Source organism: Myotis brandtii, unplaced genomic scaffold, assembly GCF_000412655.1.
Source record: "Myotis brandtii unplaced genomic scaffold, ASM41265v1 scaffold902, whole genome shotgun sequence".
Taxonomy (NCBI): domain Eukaryota; kingdom Metazoa; phylum Chordata; class Mammalia; order Chiroptera; family Vespertilionidae; genus Myotis; species Myotis brandtii.
This window is the reverse complement of record NW_005371709.1, coordinates 760,890-782,993: the sequence shown is the minus strand read 5'-3', so window position 1 is coordinate 782,993 and position 22,104 is coordinate 760,890. Positions and strand designations below refer to the sequence as shown.

The following is a 22,104-nucleotide window of genomic DNA, read 5'->3' as shown; positions in this document are numbered from 1 at the left end:
TAAAAAATCAATAAAAATATATTTAAAAAAAAAAAAAGAAAGAAAGGGCTGGGTTAGATAGAGGCTAGGGGTGGGGAGCGGGGAGGCTAGGGGTGGGGGTGGTGAAGCAAGTGGGGGAAACTGGAACCAGCCCTATCTGACTGAGGCTGAACCCTGAAATGGGGTACATGCCCAAAAAATCCTACCAAGCTCTGGGGCCAGGGGGTGGAACCCCATCATGCCCAGTGGGGGGTTATGAACTGGTGTGCTGTATGGTGTGTGATGAAAGACTACACATCCCTTCACAATCTTTAGTAACATCTACTGCACTCAGTGGCACTTTTAGAACAAATGAGTTCATTCTGGGAAATGAGCAAGAGTGCTCTGTGTCGCTGACACGGGGCAGGGCAGAGCCATTCCAGGAACATCTGCGTTCCAGTTGCATAGCCAGAAAATGTGTAAAGGATGCACAGTTTTTCTCAGAGTATAGGCCCGTGGATCGAAGGGTGGAGGGCTCGATTCCCAGTCAAGGGCACATGCCTCAGTTTCAGGTTCCCCATCCTCGGTAGGGATGCATGTGGGAGGCAACCAATCATTGTGTGTGTGTCTCTCTCTCATCGATGTTTTTCTCTCTCTCCCCCACCTCCTCCTCCTTCCCTTCTACTCTCTCAAGAAATCAATGGGAAAAAAATATCCTCTGGTGAGGATTAAAAAAATATATATGCACATTGTTTAACATGTCCATGTACAAAAATGGGTAGCAGTGGGACGAGGTGTTTGTACGTGAAATCCTTTTCTTATCCAGAAACTACTGGCTATTGCTGAAAGGGTACTCTGGGATTTCAGATTTGCTCACCGGGTGTTGCTATGGGAACAACATCAATGATGGTTCATTCATCTCAGCATTTCAGCTGTTCATTCAGAAATCTTCCTTGAGAACCTATGACGTTGCAGCCTCTGTGCGAGACTATGTGACAGAGTGGCCAGCCAGCCAGAACCAGTCTCTGGGAGCCTTTGGGACCTACACCATCCCTCACAATAGGAAAATCTACTGAACACAGCTGAGTTTATGTACGACTGCATCAGAGGGCTTACACCTGGAATAGACGGAGACCATCCTAAATTGTCCTGAATATGTTTATATTTAAATATGTCCCAGATGATAAAATAGAAAGGATGCTTCATGTGATCAGAGAGCAGGACCAAAGCCCTTCTGAAGTGTCCCCTGGGCCGCAGTGAATCGCTGAGATTTCCGGCAGGGACTCGGCCGCTGCCATCTCTGTATCTTTTCGCTTGGCTACCCGGGGCTGTACTTGCTTTGGTAAGAGTCTGCCTCCAGGTGCTGCGCCGGGGACTCGGTTACTGGAGGGATGCTTCTCTTGAGTTGGAAGTCAACCTGGAAGAAAAGAAGAAGATGCTAGGAGGGCAGAGGAGGCGGTTTTCGACTTCCTGACATTGAAATTGGAGGAAGACCTGTGTGGACCCGGTTTCACCACAGTTGCAGGTTCTGAGTGCAGGGGACTCAGGAGAATTATCACAGCAACGATCCAAGCAGCACTGGTGGTGTCATATAGGCTTGGCTAATATTCCCCCAAAGTGCTACCTAAGGTGACACATAAGGTGTATCTGGATGAACTTAATATTCATTCACTTTATATGTATTTGAAAAAAAAACCTATACCTACAACTCAAACCACGATTCTTAATATTCATTCACTTTATATGTATTTGAAAAAAAACCTATACCTACAACTCAAACCACGATTGCCAATACTGTTGCCTCGGACAAGAACAAGATTGATGGTGTCATAATAACCCCTTTCCGCTGACGGTGAATCACAGGTGGCATGCTCTGGCACGCACTCACTTCAGATCCTCAGAACTACACTTTCTGCCATCATCGTTGAGAAACACAGATCGGAGAGATGAGATAGACTGTTAGTATGGATTCTTAAATTCCAAATTGCCATGCGCATTAATGCATCCTTTCCAGTAATACCTGGAAACTTCCCTTCCGGCTGTGGCACACAGATATCATGATGGTTTTGACCAACCAGCTGGGATGTACTGGCTGTGCAGGAGCTGCAGAACCATCCCAGGAAGTACAGGGAGAGGGAGTGGCTCAGTGTTCTAACCACCTTTCCCCGAGGCACCCTCAGCTTCCAAGCCCCTGGAACAGTGGGAGCTGCTGAAGCCGCTGGGAGTTGAAAACCTTGTGACTAAGAGGGCTCTCCAGGGCATTATTTCTTGCCCCTTCCACAAAAATCTACAGTCAGCTTTTCTGCTAGTTCCCCAGAGTCAGGGAAGTCAGAACCAATGGCACTATAGTAATACAGGAATTTAGAAAAGAAACAAGAAAGTGAGAAAAGGAAGAGGGCAATGAGAGGAACATGACCTCTAGAAGGCTGTGGGAAAGCAGAGGGGGAACCCTGACGCTGGGAGGTGTCTGAGAGGGTCTTAATTGTAACGTGAAAACCATCCAGTCAGGGGTCTTTCTCCCCGCCCAGCCAAGTGGATCTCTGCTTTAGAATGGGAAGACTCTACTGTGATCACTAAATGGATTCTTCATTGTTATGGTATCTGGCAATTGTATCCAAGAGATAACATATTAATGGGTTATGTTAATTTATTTAAAGGCCATATGACACAGGAGTTGAAATATTTTGAAGCAGAGCATGTCACTCAAGATTTGCAGTTGGTTGCATTTGGCCCTGAATAGACTTGCTTTATTTTTTTTAATTTAATTTTATTGTTTAAAGTATTACAAATAGTAGTACATATGTCTCCTTTTTTCCCCCATTGACTCCCCCCAACCCCCGCCGCCTCCCCTACCCTCTGGCACATGCCCTCACCCCCCTTGTGTCTTGTGTCCATTGGTTAGGGGAGGGTGGGGGGTAAGAGATCAACCGAAGGACTTGTATGCATGCATATAAGCATAACCAATAGACTTGCTTTAATGCAAGACACATGCATACAGCTGCCTAACTGTCATTTGATTTTAGGGTGGATGAGGAGCAGAGGGTATCATAAGAAAAAAAGGGAAATTGGGACCGGGAACAGGCTACAGTGGAAGAGTTACTCGGCTTCCTGCCTCTGCATGGAAGTCATTTACAATACGCAGGAGAAGGGAGTGACCACGGAGCCTCTTTATCTTTAAGATCCTAATCTAATATGACTAGAGCTCAAAAGATTTAGGCTTATAGACGAACACTCTGCTTCTCGTGTCAAACATGCCATGGAAAGTTGAATGTCAGCTGGTTCTTGCTGAGGCGAGTGGGAAGGAAGGGGTCTGGGCACATGGGGCACCAGAAGGGGGCAGAGTGCCATCTGGTGGTAGTCCTTGCTGATGGCACAGAAGAATGCAACCCCTGGGAAACCGTGCATCTGGCAAGGTCTCTGGGACCTTGCGAACTAACATTTGCCGGGCACTTTCTATGTGTCAGTCACTGTACTGCATGCTCTACGTGCAGGTTCTCATTTCAATCTCCTGTGAAGGCGGTACCACTGCCACCAGTTTACAGACGAAGAAGCTGAGGATGAGAGCGATTGGCTAATGTGTCTACAGTCTGTGGACCAAGGAGCTGGATTGAGAAGCAGACAGTGCTTTTAACCAGTGTGCTGTTAAACAGGAGAAGGAAAAGTCAAAAGGAAGTGGGGAAGATATAACAGGAAAGTGATGGAAGAAAAATTAGCATGTGAGAGCAATGAGACTTTTTTCTGGCGAAAGAGGAAAGACTGGCCAAGAGTAGAACAGTGCAACTGGTTGTTTGTGACGCTGTACAGTGATCTTTACACGCTCGGTAAAAGTCAGCCTGACTCACCCGTTTGGGTTCCCCGGGACCCACGGTCACAGTCACAGTCTTTGGGTCGAACCCAGGTGCCGTGGCAGTGACAGTGTAGGTGCCTGGAAGCAGCAGCCGGAAGTAGTCACCGTGATCACCTAGAGGTTACAAGGATATAACTCACGCTGCTGATTAGAAACTGCCCCATATAGTCTTTATGTGAAAAAACAATCTGAGGGTTTTAGCCGACCATAAGCTTGATTTTTCTTAATGAAAAATGAAACCGGTTAAGATCTAAAACAATCATAGGCTACTTTACCTAAGAGGAGTATGGGCCTCCGCTTCTGAGAAACAGGAGTTGCCCTGCAAATATGGTGTTTAACTCTAGACCCTGTGTTTTTAAAAACTCATGTCCAAGAAAGGGTCACTGGGAAAAAGGTTGAATATCTGTGAATGCCTTTGCTTGGTAAAGAGAATGCATGCGACCTCGGTTTCAATATCTGGAAAGCCACCGTGAAGAAATAAGCATGGGAACTTTGTGGTTAAGTTGCTGTGAGGACCATTTTGCTAGACAGAAGCAAAGATTGCTGGGACACACGGAGGGTCCACACAGGAAATGAACTGCTTTAGAGAATTGTGAGGACTTAGGCAGAGATCGCTGAGGGCGCTGGGGAAGCAACTCCGCTGTGCAGTGCACAGCTGCCCTAACGGTGGTGGCCTGGGTTGGACAACCAGCTGTCTCCGTGGTGTCGTTCGCGTACAATCTTACATTGAGTGGGAGGGCTGGACTGAATGACCACTGAAGGTCTGATTTTGAGAATCCTATTTTCAATATATCTTCCATCACCTCTAAAAGAGAAAAATAAAATTCAAAAAAAGGCCTGTCGTTCTATGGCAGGAATATAGCAATTTGGCTAATGACCTCACATCTCTTTTGAACCAATTGTGACCATGCCTTTAAATTTCTTTTTAAGTGTACAGCAATGAATAATTGAAATAAATGCAATTAAGAACGAGACAGTCCGTAAACAGTGAGAAAGTCTCTTTTCTGCCCCCTGTTAAATGTCTGTAATTTACTTTAAAATACTTTAGTAAAAGCAGTGTCTTATTATGCTTCTGTTGGACAGTTTAAGGCATACCCCAGGGCTATCATTTTCTTAACCAAGGGCTCACATCCAGGTGAGGTGGCTAGGACTGTATCAGAAAGGCCCAATTCCAATGAAAACTAAACAGTATTTGCATATAAACAGTCATACACTCACACCCAACATGGTTATTTAAAAGATAGAATACTGAATTAAAGACCCACAGATAAAGGTATCCTTCACCACAGATAATTCGATAGACTTCATCATAAGTAAGTCCACGGGCCCTACTGCTGGGAGCACCAAAATCAACCTCGTTTTCTTTCTTTCCAGTTGACCCAGCGATCCTGTTCTTTCCCTGCTTCGTACTACCATGACATGGGTCAGGAAACCCTCATTGTAACACCATCGTGCATGAGATGTCTGTACCATGTAGGACAGCGGTTCTCAACCTGTGGGTCGCGACCCTTCGGGGGTCAAACGACCCTTTCACAGGGGTCGCCTAAGACCATCGGGAAACACATATATAATTACATATTGTTTTTGTGATTAATCACTATGCTTTATTTATGTTCAATTTGTAACAATGAAAATACATCCTGCATATCAGATATTTACATGACGATTCATAACAGTAGCAAAATTACAGTTATGAAGAAGCAACGAAAATAATTTTATGGTTGGGGGTCACCACAACATGAGGAACTGTCTTAAAGGGTCACAGCATTAGGAAGGTTGAGAACCACTGATGTAGGAGGTTCTGTCAATCTTGCCCTGCACCAGGTTTATAGGATGCATCTTGCTAGCTTTGTCCTGAATGGAGGTGTCGTGACACACACACCTGGGTCAGGGACAAGACTAAGCATCCGGTTTACACTCCTTTCTCTTTCTACCCCTTTCCCACCAGTATGAGAGCTATTAATATTACGAGCTTCAAACCCAGAAAACACCCCAAACAAAGTGACATGAGGCAGTGGCTCCTGATGCTGAGAGAGATGTGACATTTGCATTTTCCTGGTTCTGGCCTCTTAACTCACTGTTCCCATTTCTGTTACCTTTCCCTCCTCCAGCCCCTCACCCCCAATGTGATGTCCCTGTGAGTCTCACTGGCTTACAATTTGGCCTCCTGGTTATGCTGAAGAAGAAGAGGGAGTGAAAGCTTCCTTCTCACCCCACTCGGTAGTGGCTACCTACCTGAGGTGACATCATGGTTAATCCCACTGACAGAAATGACAGCCTTAGGGAGATAATTATTATTCTCATCAAGCACCATTCCCTTGATGCCTTGGTGTACCTGTTGGAAAAAACTTATGGTATAACTGTGATCATAAAACATTGTACAGTGTTTTAGAGTCCCCACAGCCCTGTCTCATATGCTTTTGCATTTAATCTCACAAACATTAGCCTAATAACCCCTTAACTGGTCTCTCTGTCCCCTCTCCTTATACCAAATAATCTCTTTTAAATAGAGCAATCAGGATAACCCCATTAAAATTTAAGTCAAATCGTGTCTTACTCAAACCCAACTCAGAGCAACAGTGAAGTTCTTGTGATGGTCTCTAAAGCCACAGCCTCAGTTAGCTGACTGCTCTCATCTCCTGTTACCTTCTCCCCTTCTCTTGTGATTATTCCAACCACAATAGTGTTCTGGCTTCGTATTTTTTTTTTATTAAAAAAAAATTTAAATTGTGATAAAATACACGTAACATACAATTTCTTATTTTAACTATTTTTAGGTGTAGAGTTCGGTAGTGTTAAATATATTCACATTGTTGTGCAAGCAATCTCCAGAACTTTTTCATCCTGTAAAACTGAAACTCTATACCCACTAAACAAGTCCCATCGCCTTCTCTCTCCAGACCCAGGCAACTACCATTCTACTTTCTGTCTATGAATTTGACCACTCTTTTTAAAAAACATATATTTTTATTAATTTCAGAGAGGAAGGGAGAGGGAGAGAGAGAGAAACATCAATAATGAGAGAGAATCATTGATCGGCTGCCTCCTGCACACCCCCTACTGGGGATCGGCAGCAACCCAGGCATGTGCCCTTGAACAGAATCGAACCCAGGACCCTTCAGCCCTCAGGCCAACGCTCTATCCACTGAGCCAAACCAGCGAGGGCTTGACTACTCTTGATATGTCATATAAGTGAAATTATAAGATATTGTCTTTTGTGATTGGCTTATTTCACTTGGCATAATGTCAACAGGGTTTATTTATGTTGTAGCATGTGGCAGAATTCCCTTCTTTTTTTTTTTTTTTTTTTTTTCTTTTTCTTTTTTTTTTTCCAGTTAATCCTCACCTGACAATATTTTTCCATTGATTTTTAGAAAGAGTCAAAGGAAGGGGGAGAGACAGAGAGAAACATCAATGTGAGAGAGACACATCGATTGGTTGCCTCCTGCATGCAGCCCGACCAGGGCCAGGATGGAGCCTGCAACCAAGGTATGTGCCCTAGACCGGAATCGAACCCAGGACCCTTCACTGAGCCAAACTTGGCTACAGCAAGAATTCCCTTCTTTTTAAGGCAGGATAATATTCCATTTAATGTATATATCATATTTTGTTTATCCATTTATCTCTCATTGAACACTTGGATTGTTTCCACCTCTTGGCTCTCACGAATACTGCTGCTATGAACAAATATCTCTTTAAGATCCTGCTTCCATTTTTTGTTTGTTTTTTTGTTTTTTGGGGGTTTTTTTTTGGTATCTACCGTGAAGCAGATTGTTGGCTCATATGGGTAGTTCTATTTTTAATTTTTTTGAGGAACTGTGGTACTGTTTTTCACAGCGGCTGCACCATTTTACATCCCCACCAATAACGTACAAGGGTTCCAATTCCTCCACATCCTTGCCGCCATTTGCCGTTTTCTGTCATTGCTTGTTTTCTAAAGCAGCGCCCTAATGGGTGTGAGGCGGGAGCTCACTGTGGGCTTGATGTGTATTTCCCCAGTGACTGGTGATGTTGCACCTCGTTCAGTGCTTGTTGTTGGCCTTGCAGTTACTTTTGTGTCCTCACTGAGGAACCCCCTTTTCTCCAGACATCAGCATGGTTCTCTCCCTCCCCTCCTTTAGGTCTGCTTAAATGTCACCTTGGTAAGGCCTCTTCATAGCATTTAGCATGTTATGAGATTTATTTAATTACTTTGTTTATTGTCTGTCTATCTCTTCTCACTAGAATATAAACTCCATATGGATAGGGGTATTTGTTTCTTTATATGCACAATCCCCAGCATAGAGTACAGTTTCTGATGGATAGTTTTGCTCAGTAATGTTGAATGGATACATTTCATTGGTAGAAGAAGCCCAGATATATTGATGAGTCAGAGCAAAAGTGAGACTTGAGCCACACAGAAAACCTTGCCTGCCATTGGAAAAACCTTCTCTTTCCGTAACCATAAAAGTTAAAGAATTCAATTTTACCTGCTCCAAGAATTGGATTAGGGCTTCCCGATTACCCAGCCACTCGCGCTGTAATTCCTCTTGGCGGGGAAATTTGTCACAACTCAGTTCCAGCGTGATCTCAAAACAGTTGGTATGGAGATAATTAAAGTCTTGCATTCCTAGGGGAAAGAGCAGGGGCAGATTTGAACAACCAGTTTCCCACCCGACGGGCAATTTCAACTCTCTTTAATCGCAATCTCTCCACACACACCTGGTTACCTTCTATTCTACCTCTTGATATTCACTTCCTCCCCTTACCCTTGCTGAGAGAATACCAGGAAGCCCCATTGGTGATGCCATCCGGGAAGTAATCCCCACAGTTCCAGCCATGGTGCATCCATCCATGCGCATAGGAGTAGACCTTGGCCAGCTGTAGGGAAAGGGGGCAGAAATGACCTTGAGCGTTCCCAACTCACACTGCGATGTTCATACTTAGAAGCTGCGTAAAGCCGAGAAACCCCACCAGGTATAAACTACTGATTGTTTGCTTTAGTGAAAGAAAATACCAGCCAAGATAGGGATGGCATGTGTGAGTGTGTGTGTGCAGCGGATTATTATAGTTAAGCAACCTGAAATCCGATTTTCCCACTATCTTGGGACTACATTTCTCCAAGTGCAAAGTGAGGGGTGGCACTAGATGATGTATAAGTTCCCTTCCAGGTGAACACTTTCTTTTTTTTATTATTTATTTTTATATTTTAAAATTTATTTTTCAATTACAGTTGACATACAATATTATATTTCAGATGCACAACATAATGTTAGACATTAGACATTTCTATACCTTATGAAGTGATCACCCTGGGAAGTCTAGGACCCACCCGACACATCCATAGTTATTACAATATTCCTGACTGTATTCCCTACGCTGTACTTTACATCCCTGTGACTATTTTTATAACTGACAGTTTGTACTCCTTAATCCATTTCTAGGTGTTCCATTTTCTAGCTGAGTTTTGTAAAAGAAAGAAGCAAGTAAGATAAGACTTTGTAAGGAAAAAACTATTTTGAGGGTGAATTGTGTGTTAAGAAAGGAATATATTTAGAATCTCTATTAATTCCCTTTCATTACTATTTTATATCAGTGAAAAAAATGAGATATACTTGCTTTGCAAAGCAAAAACTGGTATTATTCTCTATGTAATTCATTAATTGATAATTAATCATTAATGTTATAATTGTAATAGTAAGTATTATTAAGTTATATAAATTATATGTTATTAATAATATATTAACAATAAAATAATGTTAATTTTATTCTATTGCTATTTTGAACTATGTGCATAGTCTATTTTTCAATAATATAGCCTTACCATAATAAAATTGCTAATTAGAGCCCCCCAAATTCACATTTAATGCCACTCGCTTACCACCAGCACTATTAGTCTTTGGGCATATTTCTTGCTTGTCATTAGCTTAAGTACTTTTTTTACACTGTGGTAATTGTACTATAAAGCTTTCCTATATGCTTATTTTTTTCATGACACTTTGGCTTATCACTCAAAACAAAATGCAGTTTTCCAGACTGTAAGCGCCTAATGAGCAAGCAGTGCTGCCGTTATTTCCTGGGGTCTGTACCTACCAGGGTCCTGTGTTACTGACTTGACCTGAGTTACTCTCCTGAGTCCCAAGTGCCCAGCTGGACAAGCCACCGCTCTGCATACCTTCTGGAAGAGCTTGTCGTCGGGCGTGGGGGTGTTGGCAGTGCGGCGGTAACCCCGGAACCGATGCTCCAGGGACTTGTCATACGGGTAATTGGCCACCACTGCCCCCCCATGGAGATTGGCTGAGAGGACAAAGTTGAGGGAGCGTATCCACTGGATTACGGCCCGAGTCTCAGGTTCCACCTGAGGAGAGATGAGAGACATCTGAATAAGTTTGTCAGTAAGTGGCCTGAGGAGATAGCATGTCCGAATAAGACAGGTCCTACCAGGTATGAGAAGTGTAGGTGGAGAAATTTTGACCTTTTGCATGATGGTTTTAAAAAATTAAGTGGATGGCCCTAGTCAGGTAGCTCAGTTGGTTAGAGCATTGTCTCATACACCAAGGTTGCAGGTTCAATCTCTGATCAGGGCACACGTAAGAAGCAACCAATAAATGCATAAGTAAGTGGACAACAAATCAATGTTTCTCTATCCCCCCTCCCAAGTAACAATAATTTTTAAAAGATTATCTTAAAAAATTAATTGATGGAGCCCTTTTTCAAAATGAAATCTTATATGGAATCCTAATATATAAAACAGATAAAAAGAGAGCATTTAGTGAAATCATTGTGTATGATACATGGCAGGATACATGTGCCCAAACCCAGAGAATGTAGCAGTGTATGGGAACTCTCTGTAGTTCCTACTCAATTTTGCTGTGAACCTAAAACTGCTCTAAAAAATAAAGTCTATGAGAGAGAGTGGTGGGGAGGAGAGCGAGAGGGGAGAGAGAGAATGAAAAAGAGAGAGAGAAGAGCACAAGCTTGACCCCTCTCTGGCCCCCAGGGAAGAGTCCTCCAATTTACCCACTGCTTCAGTGGCTTCTGGGGCACCTTTGCAGAAATTTAGGGTTTTGGTGAATAAATGTGGAAAACGCTGGTTTACAGTAAAGGTTGCCAACCTCCTCCTTTCCCTAACACATCTACTGTGATGTTGACATGGTCATACCCCAATTTCATGGATGAGAATAGTGTAACATGGGCCAGGCTTGGCTAAGAAGTAAAATCCCACCCTACTGATTGCTTATTATAGTGCTAATGAGTGATGGTATTCCAAGGAAAGCCACAATCCCCTGGACTTGCAGTACAAGTAAATAATTTACATCCTCCCTGTTTTTCCTCCTCTCGGGGTGGATGTGCCTAGAGGTTATGTGGTGTTAATGTGTCTCAGGAGCAGGCCCACCAGCAGGATGAAAGCATTCACATTACCAGGGGTGACACGACAGGCCTCCCGGGGAGAAAGGCTTGGGACCATCGAATGGGATCCTCTGAGTGGAGAGGAAGGGAAATGAGAGTACGGTAAAGTAGTCAACGCTCACATGGAAAGGAAGGAGGAAGAACTATGCATAAGAATAAGACTCTCTGAATTTCTTTCTATAGCTCATTGCTGATGAGCACACAGTCCACATGCAAGAGAGCTTTCTCTATAGACAGCTAGAGTTCTGTGTCAACAGTACAGGGCAGTAGAAAGAATGTTGGATGAAGAGTGGGGAGACCTGGGTTTTAAACCTGATTCCATAAATTACAGCTGTGAGAATTTAAATTATTTTTTTCTACAAGCGTAAAATCTCTAAAACAGAGATGGGTAACACTGAGGGATGCACTGGCCACACAGTGTTACGGTGATCGACTGAAATAATTTTGTAAAATACTGTGCAATGTATGACACCACTTTCACGTCCCTCACTACCATGGGCACTAACATCAAACATTTTGTGAGCAGGTGCCCCTGGGAGGTCCCTCTGCTGGGGGAGGGAATCAATACAAAGAGGCAGTTATGACTGCTCTGGGCGCACTAACATGGAGCTGAGTTGATGCTTCATTCTCGCCTCTTTAGTTGATGTGAAGATTTCCAGAGGAAATTCCAGGTGTGGATGCACCTGCTTCTGTATGTGAATTTCTCCCCGTACCTGGCTTTTCCAGTTGTCTGGAAGGGGCAAGTGGTGGTTAGGGCCTCCGTACTTCTCATTGTAGTAGATGTAGGTGTTGAGGTCGGGGAAGTTGCGGTTCAGGTCCACGCCATTTGCATTGTTTCTGCCAACCAGATATCCAGAAGCGTCTGGGCCCTCGAGGGAAAATGGAGAGAAGGAAAATGAAGGTTTCAGACTGAATCCTATATTTGAAGAACCCCTACTTCAAAACAAAACAAAACAAAACAACAGCTTTACTGAGATAAAACTTATGTACCATAAAAGTCACCCATTTGAAGTATACAATTCAATTAATTTTAGGATGTTGACAGAGTTGTACAACCATCACCACAATCTAATCTGAGAACATTTTTATTACCCTAAAAAAAACCTCATGCCCTTTTACAGTCACTCTGCATTTTTACTCTAACTCTTGTAGATTTGCCTTTTCTGGACATTTCACAGATGTGCGATCATACATTATGTGTTTGGCTTTTTTCACTAGATAATGTTTTCCAGGTTCCTTCATGTTGTAGCATGTATTAGTACTTCATTCCTTTTTATTGGTGAACTAGAAGCCCAGTGCATGAAATTTTGCACTGGTAGGGTTCCTAGTGGTTGCCGGCTGCTGGCCGGGGCCTCCTTCCCTTCCCCTAGCCAGCCCCACCCCCTGGTCGAACTCCTGGACAAACTCCCAGTCGAGGGGACAATTTGCATACTATGCTTTTATTATATAGGATAACTCCATTATATTTAACACATTTTGTTTACCCATTCACCAACTAATAGACTGTATCAGTTGTCTGGGGATGCCATAACAAATTACCACAAACTAGGTGACTTATAACAACATAAATTTGTTCTCCCACAATTCTGGAGGCTAGAAGTTTGAAATCTAGCCATGCTTGCTAAAGGTTCAGGGGACGATCCTTCTTTGTCTCTTCTAGCTTCTGGTGGCTACTAGCAACCCTTGCTGTTCCCTAGCTTGCAGATGAATCACTCCAATTCCTGCTTCCATCTTCGTATAGCCTTCTCCCCATCTGTTTGTGTCTCTGTATAAATTTCTTCTTTTTTTTAAAAAAATGTTTTTATTGATTTTCTGCTAGCAACCCTTGCTGTTCCCTAGCTTGCAGATGAATCACTCCAATTCCTGCTTCCATCTTCGTATAGCCTTCTCCCCATCTGTTTGTGTCTCTGTATAAATTTCTTCTTTTTTAAAAAAATTTTTTTAATTGATTTTTTTTAGAGAGAGAGAGAGGAGGGGAGAGAGACAAGGGAGAGAGAGATAGAAACATTGATGAGAGAGAAAAATATGGATTGGCCGCCTCCTGTATGCCCCCTACTGGGGATCGAGCCCAAAGCAGGGCATGCGCTCTGACCCGGAATCCAGGTGACCTCTTGGTGCATGGGGTGCATGGGTCGATGCTCAACCACTGAGCAACACCAGCCAGGCAAATTTCTTTCTTCTTCTAAGAACAACAGGCATATTTGATATAGGGTTCACCCTAAACCAGTATGACTTTATCTTAACTTGATTACATATGCAAGATCCTTATTTTTAAATAAGGTCACATTTACAGGTTCCAGGTAGACATGAATTTGGGGGAATACTTTTTCAACCAGTACATGGACATTTGGGTTGTTTCCACTTTGGGGCTATCATGAATAATGCTGCTATGAACACTCATGTACAATTCTTTGCGTGAATCTATGTTTTCATTTCTCTTGGGCAGATACCTAGTGGAACTGCTGGTCATAAGGTAAGTCTATATTTAACTTTTGCAGAAATAGCTAAACTGTGTTTTAAACTGCCTGTGCCTTGGAAACCCCACCATCACTTCTAAAAGTTAGTACACTTGCTTATCTTTCTTCTGAATAATATCAACCTCATGCTTACACTTCAGACTTTATCACTTATTTGGTTGTGAATTCATTCATTCATTCATTCATTCATCCATCCATCCATCCATCTAGTTAACCAACACTTAAGTCCATCTCTGATAGATACTGGGGAAAGATAATGAGACATTATTTTAACATTCTAAGAATTCACAGTATATGTGGAGAGACAGATGTTTATATAAATAAATAAAATAAATTCCATGTAATGTTCTGGGTGGCCTTGGAGAAAGGGAATCGTGTCCACTGAGTCCTGCTGACTGAGAGAGTAGAGCCCCATGTGGTGGCTATTCCTAGAAGGAAGGTGAATGGTTCAGTGCTGGGCAGCCAAAAACTCACAAAGGTACTACCAGTCTCCTATCTTTCCAAGAAATCTGTTTTTCACAGATTTCTTCATTTTCATGGCATCCTGCTTATATTTTACCTTAGAGCTCATTGAGAACGTAATGTTTTTTGAAGTTCTCTTACATTTCCTACATCAATGTTGTCCAGTGGAAAACACTTATCTGATTTTTCAGTTTGGAGTTTGATTTTTCACTTCATGAGATAATGATTTTTTCTTATGCCTCTAGGGGTTTTTCTCTACTTTGCTATTAGTATCAGCTAGCTCTTACCTGTTCATATGAACAGCTATGTTAATTTACCTATCAGTGTTACTGCTCACATGGGGCCGTTAGCTAAGCAGGCAGGTAAGGAACTCCCTTAACAGACGGTTCCCACAAACAGGGCTGGTGGTATATTAGTTTCCTGTTGTTGCTGTAACAACTTGTCACTAATTTAGTGGCTTAAAATAGCACAAGTCCATTATATTTGGAGTTGTGGAGAGAAGACTGAAATGGGTCTCACAGGACTGAGACCAGGGCTGTTTCCTCCGCAGGCGCTGGGGGAATCTGTCCCAGCATCCAGAGGCCACCCGCATTCCTGGGCTCATGATCCCTTCTTTCACCTTCAAAGGCAGCAGCATAACATCTTCAAATCTCTGACTCTGACCTTCTGCCTCCTTCTTCCACACCCAAAGGACTTGTGGTTGATGACACTGGGCCCACCCAAATAACCCAGGATATTAAGGTCAGTTGTTTAGCAACCTTCATTCCATCAGTAACTTTATCCCCCCTTGCCATGTAACACAGCATATTCACAGGTTCCTGGGATTAGGACTTGGGCATCTTTGAGGGAGTCAAATAACCCAGGATATTAAGGTCAGTTGTTTAGCAACTTCATTCCATCTGTAACTTTATCCCCCCTTGCCATGTAACATAGCATATTCACAGGTTCCTGGGATTAGGACTTGGCATCTTTGAGGGGGGGAGGGGGCATTATTCTGCCTTTCCCAAAGCTGGCTTTTTTTAAAAAAATTTTTTTAAATTGATTTCAGAGAGGAAGGGAGAGGAAGAGAGAAAAACATCAATGATAAGAATCATTGATTGGCTGCCTCCTGCACGCCCCCTACTGGGGATCGAGCCTGCAACCCGGGCATGTGCCCTTGACTGGAATCGAACCCGGGACCCTTCAGTCGGCAGGCCGATGCTCTATCCACTGAGTCAAATCGGCCAGGGCCAAAGCTGGCTTTAAGGTTTGGTGGCCAGGCTGGTCTTCCATGCAGACAGGTTTCTTCTGGGTATGGCAGGTAACTCTGAGAGTTTGATAACCTGATGGGTCCTCTTTGGGTTCAGGTTCAAGCTCTGCTCCTTCTGAACAAGTGCACAGCAGGCAAGCAAAAGGGACTGGCTCCCCAAAGATACCCATAGGATTTAGAGAGCTGGCGGGGTTTCCCCACTTCCTCCCACCCCCACTTCATCCCACAAAAGATGTCGGCAGGGAAGGGTCAAGAGAAGGAGGGCAGGCAGGCTGGGGTGCACCCCCTCCCCAACGCTTTCAAATTTTTCTGCTCTTTTGGAAACTCAAGTCTCGAGGCATCTCTCTGATTTCCAGTGAAGGGAAAAGGTTTTGCTGCTTCATTTGTTGCATCACACCAGCAAGAAGTTGGGAGATTGCAAAGGTCAAATTTGTGTTGAGTTCGATATCTTGGCTCCATTCCCCATCCTGTCTCTGCTCACCCTCCAGCCCTACCCTGCTTACAATACTCTTGGTCATGAAAGGACAGGTACTGTGTGCTTCTGCTTGTACGGGACTGCGTGGTCAGATTCACGGAATCAGAGTGGAGGGTGGCTGCCAGGGGCTGGGGGAGGGGAAGCGGGCACTACTCAACAATGGGCATTAGGTTTTGGTTGAGCCGGAGGGTAAGTGCCGGGGTTCTGCTGTACAACATTGTGCTTATAGTTAACAATACTGTATTGTACACCTACAATTTTGTTAAGAGGGTAGATCTCATCTTGAGTGTTTTTACCACACTAAAATAAAATAAGTAAAGCAGTGAATTCTAGTTTTTAAAATGAAAAAAAAATTCAAGACTGCCCCAAATAAACATATTTTTAAATTTATAAAAACTTTACACCCTAACCCCCCTCTTCCCCCCAAAACAAATCAGGTTCAAACATAGCTTTTAAAGGAACGTATTCATTGCGTAAGGCAGGTGTCTGGCTTCGTCCTTGAATATTCTAATTCAGTTGCGGGAAGGGGGCGGACTCTGTATTTCAAAATATTCACTTATGACTTTAATGCACAGCCACAAAAGAATTGCCGCTTTAAAGTGAGGCACACTGACATTTTGAATTTATGTTCATAAAGTAAAAATCCATAGACATTTTTTTCTTCTCTCTCCCCTGCAAATGAAACTCTAAAATAAAGAATTAAAAAGTGGAATACTACACTAGTAGAGGGGGAAAAAACCTACAGAAATAAAGTATGAAGAATCTAAAATTAACTCCTCACTTCACAGTTCTGGTTAAAGCTTGATCTCTCTGATACTCCCCCCCCGCCCCCCAACCCCAATGCAAATGCAGAGCAGTTAGGGCTCGAAGCTAAAAGTTCCGGGAAGGAGGTCTATTTTGCAATATCCCTTCATGCCTGCATAGTATTTTCCAGTTTACAAAGTGTCCTCACAAATATTGCCTCATTGACCTTTCCAATAAAACCAGCAGGTCAGCTCGGTCTGCGTGTCTCAGTGGTTGAGCGTGGATCTATGAACCAAGAGGTCACGGTCAGGGCACATGCCTGGGTTGCAGGCTCAACCCCCAACGTGGGGCGTGCATGAGGCAGCCAATCAATGATTCTCTCTCATCATTGATGTTTATCTCTCTCTCCCTCTCCCTCTTTGAAATCAATAAAAATATAAAAGAAAAACAAAACAAAACAGGAGGTCCACTGGAAAGGTGTTGAGGGAACTGAAATTCAGAGAGAGCCCACATTCATTGCATAGGGTTTTATAGCCCTGAGCCCAAATCTTCATACTTTATTATATTTCTTACAGTGGCACCGAGAGGACACATTGTCCACTGGCTTTTACTTCATCCCTTAAGATGGCTCTATTCTCTGCACAGCTCGGTACCTGGGCGGCCGCCACCTCGTAGCCATCAGGGTTCATGGACGGCATGATGTGAATGCGCGTGTCCTGGACCAGCCGCAGGATGCGCGGGTTCGCGTTCCGGAACTCCTCGCACAGGAACTCCGACAGCTGCAGCAGCAGCTCGCGGCCCAGCACCTCGTTGCCGTGCATGTTCCCCACGTACTTGACTTCAGGTTCCACTGCAAGCGTGAGAAAGACACGCGGGACGATCAAAGATGGGGAACGTTTGCAAGAGCCATGGGTGCCCAACTTTGCAAAGGGACCGTGTCCCTCTTTTTCACCAGCGAATCAGAGAAAATCTCATGCTTCGGTTGGGTCTTTTCCAGTAATCCCTGAGCCCCTTTCCAACAAATTGCAATCACAAACGCTACAAGAATCCATGCCGGGGATAATAATGACGACCACTGATTGAAGCCCTACTGTGTACTAGACATTTGTGCTCACTACTACTAATCCTCACAGAAACCTTGTAAAGGGGTCACTGTTCGCCTCAGGATGAGGGTACTGGGGAGGGGGGAGGTTAAGTAACTCGTCTGAAGTCACCTAGCTCCTAATCTGGTAGAGGCCAACGCCCAGGGAGCATTTACGCCTGCAGCTTGCTGCTTCTCAGAGACAAGTCTTTTAGGATAAGGGCGGGGTTTTCCCCAGACCTGCTCACCGTTTCTAATCATCTTGGTTGAAAACTTAATTTTCCTGGTACTTAGGAAACTAAAATCTCCGTAGTATCTGAGAATGTCGTGTTTTGAGGCACAGAGTGGAAAGGAATCTACCTAAGTCTCATTCCCTAATCTTCTCATTGGCTAAAGTAACTGCTCAATTAAAGCAAGAACTGAGGTCAGGAGAAGAGCCGCTAGAACCCCTTAAAGAAAATTATTCTGGCCCCTTTGTAAAGGAAGGAGAAACGCTCTGGCCAAGTGATTTCTCTTCCTCCCTCTATGATTTCCCTCCCACCCTCTTCCTGTCTCTGTGATTTTTCTGCTTCCGGACCTCTTCATCTCTGTATTTCCAAATCCCCCTCAACATCCTTGTAGGCTCTGGGGGGCCATCTCGGGCTCTCTCTGCTGTGAGTGAACTCACTGCTGAACTTCCCTTCTATGGTACCTACCATTTTCTACTCTGAGTTTTACCTAATTTTGCATAGGTCCTATTTTCTTTACTGGACCTGGCCTTTCCAATATATACATTTAAATATATTTTATTGATTTTTCACAGAGAGGAAGGGAGAAGGATAGAGAGTTAGAAACATCGATGAGAGAGAGACATCGATCAGCTGCCTCCTGCACACTCGCCACTGGGGATGTGCCTGCAACCAAGGTACATGCCCTTGACCGGAATCGAACCTGGGACCCTTGAGTCCGCAGGCCGACTCTCCATCCACTGAGCCAAACCGGTCAGGGCCCCAATATATACATTTAAACAAATATTTTAGGGCATTTATCTTAGTGTACCTCCAGCAGTCTTTCCCCCCAAAATGTCTATACCCCACAAGGATCATGCAAATTTTCCATAACGTGTAGTCTTTAATTCTTAGTGCATTTCTTTAATCTTAGATTATGTCTTCCTTACTTTTCTTAGTGTTAAAAAATCCCTTCTTTTAAGAAAGGATGGTGATAGCAGATGGCAGGTAGTATCTTCAACATCCTTGTTCAGTAAAATAAAATTTGGAAAATATATTTTAGTCTCCTCCAATCTCTCTTATTTATTTTTAAAAATGTTTAACTTCTTTGAAATCTAAAGGTGGGCAACTACTGCCCTATAGAAACTAGCACAGTGCTTTGCACTTAGTAGGTGCTCCCTGTCAAATTCGTTTGTCGCTACTTTCAATGTCGTATGCGGAATACGACCACTTATAACAAGCACTGCTATCGTTTTGGTTTAAACCCCTATACTCTCACACCTGGATTATTACACTAAATCTCCTACTTGAACTCCCTGCATCTGCCCAGCCCCATTAAAATGCATTCCCCTGAGTCAAAGTTCTGCAAACTTTTATTGTAAAGAGCCAGATAGTAAATACAGTGGGGCCTTGACTAACGAGTTTAATTCGTTCCCTAACAGAGCTCGTAACTCAAATTACTCGTATGTCAAATCTTAAAGTGAATGAGTGAGACACGTGATGCTGGGCTGATGTTGTGGCGTTCACTGTGACGTTCGCTGCGCCAACTAGCGGTGGGGTATCTGAAGCTGGCTCGTAACCCGAATTTTAGCTCGCAACTCAAAGCAAAAAATCGGCGGAGAGACAGCTCGTATCTCGAAAACATCGTTAGTTGGGACACTCGTAAGTCAAGGCCCCACTGTAATTTGGATTGGGAGCTATATAATCTATGTCACAGCTCCTCAACTCTTGCAGTCCTAGACAATACAAAAACAAATAGGCAAGGCTGTGTTTCAAAGAAACTTTACCCAAACAGATAACTGCTCTGAGTGATCTTTAAGTTTTTTTAAGTCAGATCACGTCCCTCTTCTGCTTAGAACCCTCCAGTGGCTTCTGGCTTCACTCAAAGGAAAAGGAAAAGCCAAAATCTTTACAGAAGCCTGTAAGGCCCTACCCACTCTCCTGTTCGGCTTCCCTGACCGCGCTGCTCTGACCTGTCTCCTGCTCTCCTGCTGTTCGCTCTGCTGCAGCGGCAGGGGCCTCCTGGCTGTTCTTCACACACGTCAAACTCCTGCTCTCTTCTCTGCCTGCAGTGTTTTCCTTCCCAATATCAGTTTTAGCACATACTGACATATCACCTTGACAAAGAAGCTTTTTCTAAATAGCACTGACCTCTCCCCTACTCTACCCATAGTACTGTATAACATCCTCTATCTCTCTTTCTTGGTTTATTTTTTTCTACAGCACTTATTTTTGTCCAATACAATATATATATATTTACGTAGTTACCCATCTATTGCCAGTCTTACCCAGCTAGAATTAAGGCCCCGAGGGCAGTGTCTTCGTTTTAGTCTCTGTTGTATATTCAGAATTTACAGAAGTGCTTGCATATAGTCATAATCAGTAATATCCTATATAATAAAAGGGTAATATGCAAATAGACGAAACGGCAGAACAACCAAACAACCAATCAAAGCATAATATGGTAATGATATGCTAAGGCTGCTCAAGTGCTCGCTATGACGTGCACTGACCACCAGGGGGCAGACAGTCGACCAGTCGCTATGACATGCACTGACCACCAGGGGGCAGATGCTCCGACCAGTAGGTTAGCTTGCTGCGGGGGTCCAGCCAATCGGGACTGAGCGAGATGGGCCAGATATGCCCTGGAGCCTTCCCGCGGTCCCTTCCCGGACCCATTGTGCCCTGGTGGGATCCCTCAGCCTGGTCTGCACCCTCTCGCAATCCGGGACCCCTCGGGGGATGTCGAAGAGCCGGTTTCAGCCCGACCCCACAGGCCACTCCCCTTGGATCCCTCAGGCCACTCCCCTTTGGAGGGCGCCAGATGCAGGGCTCATGGCTGGCAAGTGCTGCAGCAGCATGAGCCTCTCCCAATTGGGACTGATTGGGCACGAGCCCCCAGCAGGCACAGTGGGCTGGGATGAGCGGAGCGGCAGGTAGGAGCTGCAGGTGGCATTGGACTGCAGGTTTCAGCCTGATCCCTGCAGGCCACCCAGAGGGACCCCACCCATGCACGGATTCGTGCACCGGGCCTCTAGTTTGTGGAATGAATAACGAATAAATGAAAGGAACAAGTGGATGAAAAGCTAAGTTACAGGTATCAGAGAAAAGAAGGACCGAAATGAAAAAGCCTGAAGGAAGACTTGAATGCTAGAAAGTAGAGGGCGCATCCAGAAGAGGGCATGGAGTAAGGAGGGACTCACTCTACAATGTCCATTAGCACCCACAGGCTTCCACAATGAATGCACGACACGAGTAAAAGCAGGTGCTTGCTATGTAATGAGGCTTCAGAGCAAGGCCCTTATCCTCACTTAATCATTCACTCTGCCTTCCTTTAGCCACCCTCCCCCGCTACCCATTGGCCATGTAATATTCTGAAGCGGTCATGGACAGAACCCACCTGGGGTGAGGTTGTCATTGAAGGCCTTTAAGCAGGGGGGTGAGACGATGGTATCAGCATTTAGGAAAATTGTTCCGGCATCTCTGTGCTAAATGGAAGGCGCAGAGAGTGGTGGCAGTTAGGAGGTCAGCTAGGAGCCTAGTATAATGGCTTAGGCAGGTTGGGATGAAGTTGGGCTAGGGGGAGGGTGTGGAAGTGAAGCAGAAGAGAGATTTGAGGTGGACAGTTTGAAGGAGAAACTGACATAACTTGAATGTCACAGTTGTTATAAGTAAAGCAGTGAGAAATCAGAAAAAACTCAAATGTCCATCAATAAATGAACAGTTAGATACAACCATGCAATGGAATGTTATACAGCCAAACATGATGATGTAGATCTACATTTACAGACATGGGTGCCATTCATAAGAGGCTATGCAGTGAGAAATGCAGTTGCAGTATGATTCCAATTTTATAAAATAAACCGTGTAAGGGGGTTTTAACTATGCGTAGAAAAAGTCTGGAAGGATATACATCAGTATGTTAGCAATGTCATCTGTGAGTGGTGGGATTATGACTTTTTTCCCTTCTCTAATTTCTAATTTTAATCCAAACATCACTTGCTTTTATAATAGAAACAAACTAACAATAAATAATGCAATGAATAAAACTAATACCCCAGACCTCAGACCCTCTCCAGGACACCATACTCTATCTCACCGTCCTTCCCCAAGGAAATATCCCCAAACCCTTCTCAGTTTCCTGGCAGAATCAGAAGGGCTAATGGTTTCTGCTTGTGTCTCCTGAGGCATTAGATAGACTGAGGAAGACAGAGTA

General features: G+C 44.0%; 1 protein-coding gene across 2 annotated transcripts in view; it reads right to left on the bottom strand.

Moving 5' to 3' along the window:
- Positions 1–1,100: 1,100 nt before the first annotated feature.
- CPN1 (carboxypeptidase N, polypeptide 1) overlaps positions 1,101–22,104 on the bottom strand; it is a 21,969-nt gene continuing 965 nt past the window's right edge. Inside the window, exons 1-9 of one of the 2 annotated variants that reach the window (XM_005885364.2) lie at positions 21,092–21,107; positions 17,255–17,451; positions 11,908–12,063; positions 9,960–10,142; positions 8,554–8,665; positions 8,275–8,414; positions 6,041–6,140; positions 3,801–3,919; positions 1,101–1,375 (exon numbers count right to left, since the gene is read on the bottom strand). In XM_005885364.2, coding sequence (XP_005885426.1) covers positions 1,277–1,375; positions 3,801–3,919; positions 6,041–6,140; positions 8,275–8,414; positions 8,554–8,665; positions 9,960–10,142; positions 11,908–12,063; positions 17,255–17,451; position 21,092 — 1,107 coding nt within the window. In that variant the 5' untranslated portion in view covers positions 21,093–21,107 and the 3' untranslated portion in view covers positions 1,101–1,276. Of the gene's footprint in view, positions 1,376–3,800; positions 3,920–6,040; positions 6,141–8,274; positions 8,415–8,553; positions 8,666–9,959; positions 10,143–11,907; positions 12,064–17,254; positions 17,452–21,091; positions 21,108–22,104 lie in introns of those variants that run through there. The other variant, XM_005885363.2, reaches the window with a different exon arrangement.